Genomic DNA, 14,287 nt, shown 5'->3' with positions numbered 1-14,287 from the left:
CCGTGTGCCTCCCATGCTGCAGTTACTGATGGCTGTGATGTTTTACGGTGCTGGCACGTTTCAAACAGTCACCGGTGGTCCGGTCCGCATTCTTCAGTCAACAGTTTGCCGCGCATTTGGAAAGATGACTCTGCTCATCGCGAAGCACCTGCGCCCGATGCTGGTGCGCTTCCCGCAGTCGCGGAAAGATTGATTGCGAGCATATTTTCTCATCTCTAATGGTTACACATGCCATCACTAGTTATTAGCGCTCATGACCATATTTACGCTCAGCATGCCAAACTGTCACGCACTCATTTAACGAATACGAAACCTGCGCATGAGCATAATAACAAGTAGCCCAAGTGAGCCAGTCATGCAGAACATGTGTGCTTACCAGTTTTGTGGCGCTCTCGCTTTTCTTTCGCAGCTTCCTCTTTCCGCTTTTGCTTCAGGTTGTTCCAGCATTTTTTCAGTTGCAGGTGATCGCGCCGTGTAATCCCGTGGTTGGCATTAAATTGTTTTGCTATTTCTTTCCATGTCTCATTCTTCTTGGTCAACGACGCGACATCAGTTTCCTTGCATTCCACAATGTGCTTGTACTTGTTCATGAGTGCCGTCAGCAGGCTCTTTTCGCCTTCTGTAAAACGGGGTGCTGTCTTGCGTTGCGGTGCATTCTCTTGAGAGGAGAGTGTATGTGAGTGCGGCTTTTCAGCGTCAAAACCTGTTGACAGGACAGCAATTTTGTAGCAAATGCGGCGCGCGGCTGTCGCGCGAGCCCCACAACTTTTCCTAACAGACGACACTTTCCTAGCAGACGACACGCGCTGCCAATTTGTGATGTCTATGACTGTGCCACACTCCCCCTCTCTTTGTTCTCGACAAAGATTCCATGCGAAGTAGACAAATCATTTGCGCATGTCATTTTATTTATTTTGTTTTTTATCGGGTGTTGTCACCCATATGGATGCGGACAGGGCACTCTACGGTGCTTGCTATGCCTCGTTCGCAGCGTATGTTGCAGTTTTTTTCTTGTTTAGGATTCCGACCTAGCGCGTTCAAATAGATTGGCCTTTTCTTCAAAGGGTCACATAGCCTTACCAGAAGAAGGGCTGTCACCTTCCTGTTGGAATGCCTATAGGCGACAAGGGAGGCGCGAGCTCCCTCAGAAACCGCCCGTATGCCTCGTCTCGGCCTCTTGCATCCGGTTGCCGGCCCAGACGGTGCATGAACACCTTGCGGCAATCGAGAACAAAAGCCGTTGAAAGACGACCATACGGACCAACCATTTCGTCCGCTTCTCCTACGGCCAGTTATACAAACGCGCAACAAGACCTCCAAGTTTAAAAGAAGCTAAGCTAAAATAAGTGTGACTATAAAATTAATTTGCACTTAAGTACACTGTCGCCTAAATGTGGAGCACCGACTTGAAGAAATGGTGAAACTTTCAACTCAAAAAGCACGCCAAAACACCGAAACTTGAAGACCACTTAAACTCGCCGCTAACGGGCGCTTTTCGCAAGCAACACTGCGCATCGCCACGGCAGACGTCCCCAGATGGAATAGATTTACCCAAACTATACTTCAGCACTTATGCCCTGGTAGAAATTTGGAAAGATACATACTTTTTTGCTGTACAAGGTGCCTTACGCTAATAAATTTATTATTAACCTCAAACACAGACAAGCAACGTACTTTTGCATTGAAGCACAGTCTTGACTTAACGAAGTAAGTCAGCTTGAGCGTCTATCAAACGCGAAAGCCGACTTGGGCGTGTTGAAGTCTGCTTCTTGCTTCGGGCCGACTTCGTCAAGTCAAGTCCAAGCACAATTCAAGTTAGATCTGTGCATTTGGGGGTAAGACCAAAGCAGTCCTCGCTTTCTTGAATTATGTTGTCCTACATGTTATAAGCCCATTAAATTTGTAGTGCATCCTCATTCCAGAGGATGCCGCTATGATAGTTTTGTGTAGCGCATGCCTCTAGGCGCATGTGTTTCAAGGGCTCTGGTGAGGCAGTAGTGCTCTAGCCAATTTTAGCATTTGACATATTTTGTGTATTGCGTCATTCTTTTGCAATGCATTTTAATGCTCGTACTACACGTCATCAGTCATTGCCATATCATTACACATAGATCTTACGCAATTTACAGCAACTATTTTAGGCCCCTTTACAGCCATGTCACATCAACTTCACAGAACTCATCAGTCCCCTGCGAACTCATTAACACTAGCATGGTGCTCTTTGGCCAAACCTGTTCTTGCGCCACTAAACATCACTCATTCATTCAAAAAAACATTCTTGTTCACATTTTATATCATTAAACAGCATGAGTTGTATTTTGGTTTGGTCTCAGTCCAGTAATGCCTCAGAATGAAAATTCTTTTTTTTTTTTTCTCTGTAGAAGATTGACTACTGCTAATTGATCTACTTAACATACTCACATTGCGTTCATGCAGTAGTAATTGAGCATTGCTAGCTGCCTATGCATGAAACCTGTACTGTAAAAAAGTTGTCGTAAGGGTCCTTGAGTACTGAGAGCTGTGAAGAACTCGAGAGATTCCCAGTTGATCAGGTTGTTCCATCTACAGTTGCTAACCCTGGTACAAGTGATTCTTCAAGCAACGAATCCGAGTCAGATGATGACAACGCCATGGAGGAGTTAGAAGTAAAAAGAAAGCATCCATACCGACTGCATCAGGAACTGTGGTACAATGACCCTGGAGAGGTAAGCAGCTGCACTATAGGAAGATAAACAATATTGCAAAGATTACCTCAGCATAGTCACGTGTGAGCATAGTATAATGGCTCATTTATAATTGGCAAATAGTTGTTTACCTCTAATCACAAAAGTATGGTCATTTAAACATGAGAGCAAATGCAGGTAGAAAAAATGTTCAGCTTAATGACGGTTTACTGTATTATTTTTCTTGCAGATGAATGACGGTCCGTTGTGCCGATGCAGTGCTAAGGCTCAGCGGTCAGGTATACGGCATGGAATTTATCCTGGTGAGGAGCCACTCACTCCCTGTGACCCCAACACTAACAACGTTGGACGCCTGCACCATTATCGTATTGTGGTCACTCCTCGTACAAATTTCACTGTGAGTGTGGCAGTGGGCTGCCTGCTTCTCTGGCTGGTGTTTGTGCAGCTTGTTACTGTTTCATTATTTCTCCAAAATTTACCCATTGTGAACCCCCTGATACCTTGACAGATCATTTAGAGACCTTCCCCTTGACTATACCTCATCTCATTAGTTCCCTGCAGCACTGTGGAGGCTAGAACATTGCTAGTCAGTGTGGAGGGTGAATGCCATTGAAAACATTTTCATTGATGCCATGCCTTCTGCTTGTCTGCTTGAGGCATGATAACACTTGGCTGACATGACACAGATGCTTACATCACAATGACGTTGGCAGTAAGCTGACCAGTTGGCAGATTGCTGAAAGATCATTTTGCCATACTAGGCAGAGAGTGATGCCAATACGTCCGATGACCATAAGTTGCCGTAGTACCTTTGTGTCGATGACACCAACAAAACTAGCCTGCCGACCCTCATTGATCTGGTCTTTGTACCATCAGCTGCTGAGCAAAAACATTCCATTGTCCGCATGATTGCCACACTAACTCCACTTGTATGTACATTCCATTCAGGCACAAAAAATCGGGCACCAAAAGTAAAAGCACTGATGAAAATAATGATATGCAGAATGTGTCGCATACATCGTGAAACACTTCGGATTTTCCCTGTGCTGCAAGTTGGAATAGTGTGTGTAAAGTGTATTAGCAAAATGAGTTGGAAGGAAAACGGCTGGTTGTAAGATCTGGTGTCAGTATACTGTCATTAGCAGGGTAACTTTCATCGTCTGATGTTTTGCATCTGGCATATTTTTCAAGTGAGGGGATAGATGCTTTTCAAGTGGCTGGATAGAGGCTTTTCAAGTATGCTAGACATTAAATAGTTGCTGTTCTCATATCTTACATTCCTATAGAGAGTTCTTGCATGGAGTCCACATTCTGTAAACTTGACAAAACTCACTGAAATGAAAATCCTTGATGCATTCTGCACCTGCACGGTGTTCATAATTCTGAAGGTGCGAGAAATGTGCTGAAACTAAATTTTGAATGAATAGAATTACAGTCGAATGCCGCTACAACGAACGCCGCTTCAGTAAAATTTTCGCTTCACCGAAATATTTCCGATTCCCCGTCAGCTAGCCATAGAAGTCAATGAAAAAAAGTTCTCGCCACAACGAACAATTTTTCGGGCTTGTTTTCGCTCAGTAGAGCTGGGCTTTAAAATTTGTTTTGCTATAAAATAAACATAACCCCAATCATCTCTCATTTTTTGTACACCCACGCTGCTTAGGTTCACCGAAAGTGTGTGCCCACTGCACCATCATCGATAAACAAACTCATGGAGGGGCACCATTGTTTGCTGGTGATGATGATGTGTCTAGCCGCCTTGCGACAAGGCACAGGCCCACTTTGCTGAGCGGGAGCCACAGCCAATCCGTATCCATCCTAGGTCATGCGATCACGCGATCGCTGGCCTAACGCGGCAACGCAGATTTTCATTTCTGCTTGTGCGCTCGGCCAGCATGGCAACAAAGGGGAAGTTTCCTTCTTTGGAGGTGAAGGCGCACATCATCAGCGAGGCTTCGAGCGGCAGAAAGAAAGGAGACGTTGCAGCAGAGTTCGGCATCTTTAACAGCACGCTGTCGACAATTTTGAAGTCGAAGAACGCAATCACCAGTGCTCTTTCTGCGGGGGCGTCTGCCAAACTGAAGAAGTTGACTCAAGCTGCACACGAGGATCTTGAGAAGGCGTTGTTTACATGGTTCCTCAACATATGTGCCAAGAAAATGCCAATCAGCAGAAACATGCTGCAGCAAAATGCACTGAACTATGCTTGCATGCTTGGGATCGACGATTTTAAGCCAAGCACAGGTTGGCTGACCCGCTTCAAGGCCAGACACGACATCATTGTGAAAGTGTTGTGTGGTGAATCTGCTGCTTCAGACGCCAGTGGTGCAGCGACATGGGCGTCATCTGCTTTGCCTGACATAATGAAAGAGTATACCCTGTCCAACATCTACAACACAGATGAGACGGGACTCTTTTATGAGCTGCTGCCCACAAAGACACTAGATATGAAGGGCCAACCATGCAGCGGAGAAAAGCACAGCGAGAAGCGTGTGCTGCACTAACATGGATGGCACCAACAAGTGCTGCCCACTTGTTATCAGCAAGAGCGCGAGGCCTCGCTGCTTCAAAGGCGGTAAGCACTTGCCGGTAAGTTATTTAGAAAACAAGAAATCCTGGATGACGCGGGCCATCTTCCGTGATTGGATCATAGCTTTCCACCGTGATACGAACGTCCAAAATCGCAAGGCGTGCTTGCTTATTGACAATTGCTCAGCGCATAATGTTGAGGATGCTGAGTTGGAATATGTGGAAGTTCGCTTCTTCCCCCCAAACTGCACTGCTTTGATTCAGCCATTAGACCAAGGCATTATTCACAATGTGAAAAGTGCATATCGGCAGCAGTTGATTGAGTGACTGTTGCTGAATGTTGACAACGGGCAGGGGACCAAAGTGGACTTATTCATGGCCCTACAAATGATTGCCGTGGCGTGGACGGCAAAAGGGTTGAAATCTGGGCCAGTTGGTACATACTTGAACGAAAAAACCAGTCAAAAACACAAAGGACAAGAGGAGAGGTTCACACCACGACTGGTGTGAACTGGCGCAAACAAGTCGTTGTGGTGTGAACCTCTCCTCTTGTCCTTTGTGTTTTTGATTGGTTTTTTCGTTCAAGTGAACGGCAACCCGGCACAGCATAATTGAAAATTGCTTTGTGCACGCCAGCTTTAAGCCTGAGGCTGAAGTGACGGCCAACTCGACAACGGATGAGGAAGACGATCGTTTTGGAGTGGAACCACCCTCTACAGAAGTTACTGCAACGTGAGCAGCCCTTCGAAACACCAGAAATGTACCAACGGACGGCAGCACAGATGAGTACATCGGTGTTGGTGCGGACGTAATTGTTCATGAAGAGTTGAACGACAAGTCCATCATTGAAGAGGTTCGCCATAACACGTCGTCGGACGATGAAAGTGATGCACATGTTGCATCGGCCCTGCCTCGTGCACTCTATGTAATGGACGTTTTTGACGTCATTCGTAATTTCATTGGTGCCCACAATGACGACGTGGCAATGCAGCTGCTGACCGAGTGCAAACATCGCACCACAACGATGATGACCAAAGGACGGAGGCAAACAAAGATGACTAACTTTTTTCGGAAATGAGTAACGTGTTTGAGTTTGTAGTCAAATAAGACAGTGTTTTGGGTCAGATTTCACCACAACGAAAGGTAACCAACTTTTTTGGAAATAAATTATGTTTGTGAATGCGTAGTCAAATTTGAAAGTGTTTTGGGGCAAATTTCGCCACAACAAAATTTTCTCTTCAACAAAATTTTTTGCCCGTCCCGTGAGTTTCGTTGCAGTGAGGTTCGACTGTAATTGGTACCTGTAGCTCATGTCATTTATAACGTAAATGCTTACAGTGAAGGACCAGGCAAATTGGGGTGTCGTCAGACTACCTTTTACCCTCCCATAAGAACTCTATGTACATGCATACATCTTACAGTCCAACTGCGTGAGATGAAATACTGCTTATAATGCGACTGCCAGAAAATCTTTAGCCAAGTAAGGCAGCTGGTGCGCTTCTTCACAAGGTATGCCAACAGCTGAGAGGAGAATGAGGGTAATGGGTGGAATGACGAGGGTAATGAGGAGGAGGAGGACATACAGAATTTGCAGTGCACCCATGCTCGTATGTTCAAATTAGCACCTTTTGGCGTAGTGCAATGCCTGCAGGCAATGTTTTAACACTTTTCTGCCCGTAGGAAAAGCGGCAGTTTTTGGATAGTACATTTTTTTTTTATCACAGAGCATACTTGACACTAGAGTGTATACAGTATTAAATTGAAGAAATTTTCCTTCCAGAGGTACTATTCCCAAATAAGTTTATTAAAAATAATTTGACAAAAAATATTTAAACAAGAATTTTGTTGAAAAAGAAAGTATGTACATATATAAACATATCATTGTTGTTTCACACAGAAAAACCTTGAAAAATTTTCAGAATACACATTTTCAATGCAAAGGACCTGTGCAGTATTCCAGCAAATATAATCTAAGTAAAAAATTGAGATAGAAAACGTTAACCGTAGTCACTAGCACTAATGCGATGCCAAGGCTGACTCCCAGTTGTCTTTTCGCGTGAAACTATGCTTGCTGCGTGGCCGCTGGCAAATGATCCCGAGCTAAGGTTGTTTACACCCTGCAGGTAAGAACTAGTACCTTTGGAACATGCAGGATATCTTAATATCAGTGCATAGCAGCTTTGAAGTGGTTTGACGAAAAAAGCGAAACACCGTTCAGAAATCTGACAAACCGAAGCTGATTCTGTGTCAGTGCTGCTTCCAAAGTCCAAAAACTGTCATGCAGATGCACTAGAATCAGTAGAAATGTGACGTTTCTGTGCATAGTGGTGTTCGATGCCGACAGCATCTTGAAAACGATGAGTCCTCATCGCGCTGGCCATGACCCTTCTCTGGAGGCACTTTAAAAATTCACATGTGGTGGAAAAATAAAACTTAAATAGTTCCTAAATAATGAAATGGTGCTAGCTGTTCGAGAGCATTTGGAAAGTGACAAAATACAAATTTGAAACCATAGGTGCGGACAGGAAAGTGTTAATGCCCATCATGGATTGGTCATTGCCCTCATTATCTGTACAAGTCCTGGTTCCTGCTCGAGTGTGTACCCGCTGTGGTCGCTCAGTGGCTATGGTGTTAGGCTGCTGAGAACGAGGTTGCATTATCGAATCCCGGCCACGGCGGCCGCATTTTGATGGGGGCGAAATGCGAAAACACCCATGTACTTAGATTTAGGTGCACGTTAAAGAACCCCAGGTGGTCGAAATTTCCCTAGTCCTCCACCACAGTGTGCCTCATAATCAGAAAGTGGTTTTGGCATGTAAAACCCCATAATTTAATTTTTAATTTTTTTTGCTCGAGTGTGTAATGTGGTAACAGATCATCCATTGCTCTGTGCTAAGAATGTTATAACGGGAGTGCAGTGTGCTGTACTTTGTGGCATCATGATGGCATGCTGGCACATTTGCTTAGCCAGGCCACTTGGACAGGCATCTCTGTAATGAATGGGCCCGTTGGAACTATACTCCCAATAAAGGCATTGTTATTGCATAACTCCTCTTCATAATTCTCTTTCGTTGTGCTAAGTACTGCCCTCACTATTAGCATGCCCCTTGCTACCAAGTGGTTGGTTTTTCCACCAAGCTTGCTTGCTTGCTTGCTTGCTTGGTGGCTGAACTTACCTGACATCCTAAATTTTGGCATGACAAGAGTGCTAAGTAGCACAAAATCAGGCACATATTCGCAAGCTACATATAAAGAAACACAAAGAATTGCATCTGGCCCCTGCACTGCCCCTAATATGCTCAATTTGTGTTGAATATTTCTATCATATTGACTATTTCAAAAATTTTGAATATTTGTTCCTCTAATCGAATATAATTATTAAAAATGAACTATTGAGCTGTTCAAAATTGTAAATATTCACTCAACCCTAGCAACCAGGTGATAGAATTTATTAGTGAATTGTAAAGCTGTGATTTCGTCATTTTAGGTGCTTTGCTCCATAACTCAGTTCACTAGCAATTACATGTTATGGTGCTTTTCGGGAAAGGATCAGGTTTGACTCAGTTGTTTGAAAAATGATGTGTAATTCAAAAAGAATGAAAAATGAGGATTCACTTAAAAACGGGCATGTTACTTGTAGTCTAAGGTTAGTGATGCAGGTAATATTGCAAGATGGAAATAGAGGTACCATTATCGATGGATGGAATAAAAGGCATTACAGGTGACAAGTTTTGTTCATCATGTGGAAGATGCAACTTAGCACAGGCCATCAAAAATTTCCTGATAACCTTCTTGCTCAGTCTTTCAACAACTGTTTGTCCCAATTTAAATGTTTTCAGGGTGCATGTGTAAAAAAGATAGTAAAGGATGTGGATGCAGCTCAGTGTTGAGGTCCTGCATCCTGTACATTATCCATGTGCCACGATGCAGTACTCCAGTCCACATTGCACTCGTAGGCATTAATGATATTTTCTTTGTTTGTGACATCTACGATAAGTAATGTCTCTAACCTCATAGCTCTTCTTGAGGACCTATGAACCCTTTCCACGCAGCAGCTCTAGAGGAACGAGATGGTTCAGCAAAAGCTCACAAATACAAAACTATTACTGCTTCTGCCCTGCTTCTGTGCGATCAGCTGTCAGAAATGCAATTGGGTGTTCGCTAATGCACTCTGCTCCATTCATTCTGCAAAATGTTGAGCCATAGAGGGTAGAAGTGTGCAGTAATTGGCTGCAAAAATACTGACTGGCATATTAAGGAATGAAATCAATCTGTGTGACCAAGCCCACGGACTGCCACTGCATAAGGACTGCCTGTGTTGCCAGCTGCCTTTTGTCATACACTCCTTTTCTTGCGAATAAAAAATATTGCTTGTCTACCTGCGTTTTATCGTTAACCTCCAAAGAACGGACTTCAACCCCAGAACGTCGGTAAGAGTGAGTAATGCTTGTTACAAAGGGAGTAGCGCTGCTTCTTGACATAGTAAAACTTTCTCCCGCGTTATCCACACACATCCACCCTAACTCACACGCATACTTATGCCGACTGTATCACCCACATATCATAAGTAAGTGAATGGGCCAACATTTGAATCAATGCACCGAATGCATGGGTGACGGCAACTACACTGGCAGCACACTGTTTGAAGCGGAACGTTTCGTGACGGTTCACAGAGTCAGCGAGTGACTAGCTATAATACATCCTTGCTATAAGCTATTAAAATGTACAGAACATCTACGTTCCAAGCTTTTATGTGCAGTGAGAACAAACCTATCGCAACTGAGTGCACACGGGAGTGATCAAGCAGAAAATAAACAACACATAGTGAACTTTATGGAGTCGGAAGCATAAGAAGCTTTTGCTTCAAAGTGTTTGCCAAATAAAGAACGACACCCAAAACACGCTAGTCCTGATTTAATTCATAAGCGGAATGGTTAGACAGCTTGGAATACATTTGTAGCCCCGCTTTTAGTACAAGCACCATATACGCTGCTTGTGCCATTTAGACAATGTGTAATGAGCTCCGGAAATGCTTATGTGTCCTTTAAAGCTGTGGCCATAACTTCGTGCCGTCCACCCCGTCGCCGTCTACAATATCCACCGAAACAGAAGTTTGTTGAGCCACATCAGTGTCATGGACATCCATTGTAAGCACGGAGGCATTTGAGGCAAGTAATGAAGTGTCACCACGTTATCAAACATGGCGGCACCCATGGGATCACCATGAAAAGGGTCTACAGTACTGTGTGGGCTACATTCCTAGAAAAACTGCTCTTTCTTTGTAAGTCCATGCTTTGATTTGCTGGTTACAAAATTCTTGTCCTTCACTCAAATAATATTATTATGCCCTTCTAAATGAACTCAACAGTGGTTGTAGTTTCAAACTGTTTTATACTGTGGTTGATTAATTTGTATTTTTTCAGTAAATGCTAAACCAAACATTTGGTTACAATGATAATACCTTCTTCAAAACCACAGCTGTGCTTGGTATTAATCCTTGTAATTAATTTTCTTACTGTGTTATTGTTTCCTCCCATCTTTTTTCTGTTTCTTCAAACAGATGAAGTGTCCGACCACCATCAAGCATGATGGACATGAATTTGCATTTGAGGGCTTCTCTCTGCTTTCGCACTGGCCACTTCCGAAGCTGCCTACATGCCGAGTGATCCGATTTAACATTGAGTATGCAGTACTCTACCTAGAAGAGCAAATGCCTGAGAACTTTACTGTTGAAGGCCTTGAGCTCTTTACACGTTACCTGTTCTTCGAAGTACTTGAGATGCTTGACCTCGATTGGCATGCGCATGGAGATAAGGATGGGTGCCCTCGATTCCACTTCATGCCTCGCTTTGCACGAAAATTAGAAGGTGAGTGCAAGTTGTGTTGCTCAGTTTAGTATTTGCTTAAGGATACCTTAGTAAGTGTATAGACCTTGTGCGAAACCTGCTGCCATCTATGAGAAGCCTTGTACGATTCCACCATGTTCAGGAAGAGCTGCTAGAGTGTGGCCAGCGGCAGCTGCACGTCCTGCACCTTATTTGTGCATTATCTGTGCACGTAAATTGTTCTCATTGTGTCATATTGCATACTAAATTTATGGAAGAATGCTTTACCTAAAACGAACAATGAGGTTATTATATAAACTTTTATATTTCATAGGCTGCAACTTGAGAGGCAAATGTGGCATCACATGATTTGTTTTACATATGTTGTATTATTGGTGTATGAGGACACTCTGTTGGTGAGAATTTTTGTTTTAAGAGATAATGTTCCTATTCTAGTATCCTTTTTCATGAAAATCAATTTAATCTTATCTACATGCTTCTGAGCACGAGGTCGCGGGATCGAATCCCGGCCACGGCGGCCGCATTTCGATGGGGGCGAAATGCGAAAACACCCGTGTACTTAGATTAAGTGCACGTTAAAGAACCCCAGGTGGTCAAAATTTCCGGAGTCCTCCACTACGGCGTGCCTCATAATCAGAAAGTGGTTTTGGCACGTAAAACCCCATAATTAAAAAAAAAATTATTATTATTATCTACATGCTTGAAACTGAAAAAAATATTTTGTGTGTTCTCTTAAAAAGTGTTAATTTTACCTCATGCCAACAGTCGTAACCTTCAATCAAATTGCTGTATCCCGTAATGCTTTGGCATTTCAAATTCAAATTCATTTTATTTCACCAGAAATGGTCTGGAGGATGGAGGCCCAGGCAGCCGTTACATGGCATGGGCAGCATTGCATTTATGATACAATATATGCATTAATGTATTCATCACATTTCGGAGAGCAACAGAAAAAATTAAGCTGCACCGGAGGCCTATAGACAGGAATGACAATGTATATTTGCTGAGCACAGTTGCACAGACAGATAACTTTGGTGTTAGAATGAGACAAAAAATTTATATTTATGCAGGGCTGCCACAAAGATATGCAGTGAACTAGAGTAAAATCTATCTGATAGTTGTGTGGGCAATTATTCTTGAAAGACTGAACACTTAAAAAAAAAAAATGGTCTCCGATTCACGCTGTGAAGGTAGTTAGACAGTGAAGCTGTAAATGACAACTAGAACGAGTACCCATTGCGCGGCGTAGGTTGAAATTATTCATTATGCGACATTCACTCGTACTTTACCTAATTATTAGCCTAAGACATTTCAACGGCCTGCGACTTGGCTTGCACCTCTACTTCGTGCACCTACAAACAGTGAACCAGAGAGAAGAGAAATTTGCCACGCCTCGTATGCATGCGGCTCTTCAGAAGTTATCACTATATGTGGCTTTCGCATAGCACTGTCACAACACAAATCAGTTGCTTGGCGAGTTCTTTTACGTACGAAAGTGTAGTTACGTCACTCCTTGCTTCGTATGCTACAGTCAAGCTGCCGTCGCCGTGTCAGCTTGCGCAACAGTCATCTTTACAGGGAAACATGCAGGGAACTCTATGTGCTTCGCATTGCATGTAGGTGCTGGAACACCTTTTTATCAGTTATGGGGTTCGGATGCTTCTTTTGAGCTTGTTCTTTATAGAAACGTATGCTGTTCTATATGTTGTATGCGTGATTCCAAACAATGTATGCGCTGTTCGCTTCACTTTGCTGAGTGCTTGTAGCCTCTGCCTTACAGGGGTCTGAGCCATTGCATTTGAAGGTATGAGCTATAGACGATGATAGTTTTCTGTCGACGTTACGCCACGAAGAAATCCAGGAATTCTAGCCATAGACAGCTTCCCTGTAAAATTAGCTTTTTGCAAGCATATGTTTTGAGATGTCATCTACCTGCTGATCATGAAATAATAATTCCTTCACAGGCATTCCCTGCCTAATAAAGGGAACTTCCATGAATTTGACCCTTACGGGACCGACGAAAGTAATAGAATGATCCGGTAGGTTGAATTAAACAAGATGCAGAAAGAACGCCAACACACACCGCTGATTCATTTGGCAGTATTTTCCCTATTCTAACACACCCAAAATCAAGCACGCGCCCACTTTCTGTGTGTGCAATGTAGAAAGCTAATGCAGGAATGACATTAAAGCTACTAAACGAAGTAGAAATCTAGCACATACCAGATTTTTTTTATCTAGAAAAATAGTTGCACAGTTGTGGCCGGCGTCCTGAAGTCAGCTTCGCGACGTAATTTTTAAAGTCAGCTCCACCGCAATCCATCTCGGTTATGTGGTAAAGCATACGACTGTTGCGAAGGAGGTTTTGGTTTTGTGTCCAGTTGCACCGCGCTGGCAATTTTTGGCCATACTTTTAAAAAATAAAATAGAAAAAGCAAGGCACGCGTTAAAGTCAAGTAAATACCGTGACCAAACATTGTGAGGTACTGTTATAGGTTGAAAATATTGCAAGGGCGGACTGGAAATAAGTGTTTTTGACGAGGGATATTGTGTGTTGAGTGCATTCAGGGGCCCGAAAGCTCTGTCGAGACAGACGCTGCCACTAAAGGGGTCGTTATGCGGGTCCCTATAGGGGTCAGGCACGTGCGTGCTGACTGGTCAACTTCTAATTATCCGGCGAAGGCCAATTTTAGCATCGAAAGAACGAAAGGTTGGGCCTATAGAAATGCATGGGTGCCGGCCAGGACCTTCGGTCAAGATCAAGTTAATCAGAGTTGAATTAACAGCAGTCTACTGCATCTAAACTTATCACCGACCTCCTTAACGTCCATAATCGATGCAAAAAAAATAAGTTATACATAAATCAAGCCAAAACTAAGTTTCTAATTTTTCAATCACAGCAATGACTGTTTGTTCCTATGCTACCTATCTGAATTAATTGCGTATAAATTTCTATCATCAGATTGCATTCATCAGAAAGAAGGTTACTTATGAAATACGACTGCTCCTAAACGCATGCCCATTCTTCAGCCATTTCAAACTGATTTGTCTATATTATACATTCATTCATTCTCACATTGTTTACTGTCTCGAGAACTGAGGAAATACTTGCCCTATACACTAACACTGGTTGCAAATCAGGCAGAATCGGACTCTTAGAATACTTACCCCCAAATGCAGAGATCTAACTTGGATCATGCTTGGACTTGACAAAGTCGGCCCGAAGCA

At 43.3% G+C, this 14,287-nt stretch overlaps 1 protein-coding gene across 3 annotated transcripts in view; it reads left to right on the top strand.

Annotated features, from left to right (window-relative positions):
• drosha (ribonuclease 3 drosha) overlaps positions 1-14,287 on the top strand; it is a 238,139-nt gene that overhangs the window by 39,231 nt on the left and 184,621 nt on the right. For all 3 annotated transcript variants that reach the window (XM_075696237.1, XM_075696246.1, XM_075696229.1), the window contains exons 9-11: positions 2,569-2,705; positions 2,914-3,081; positions 10,774-11,080. In XM_075696237.1, the coding sequence (XP_075552352.1) occupies positions 2,569-2,705; positions 2,914-3,081; positions 10,774-11,080 (612 nt within the window). The remainder of the gene's footprint in view (positions 1-2,568; positions 2,706-2,913; positions 3,082-10,773; positions 11,081-14,287) is intronic.

Source organism: Dermacentor variabilis, chromosome 1, assembly GCF_050947875.1.
Source record: "Dermacentor variabilis isolate Ectoservices chromosome 1, ASM5094787v1, whole genome shotgun sequence".
Taxonomy (NCBI): domain Eukaryota; kingdom Metazoa; phylum Arthropoda; class Arachnida; order Ixodida; family Ixodidae; genus Dermacentor; species Dermacentor variabilis.
This window is presented reverse-complemented; position numbering and strand designations above follow the sequence as displayed.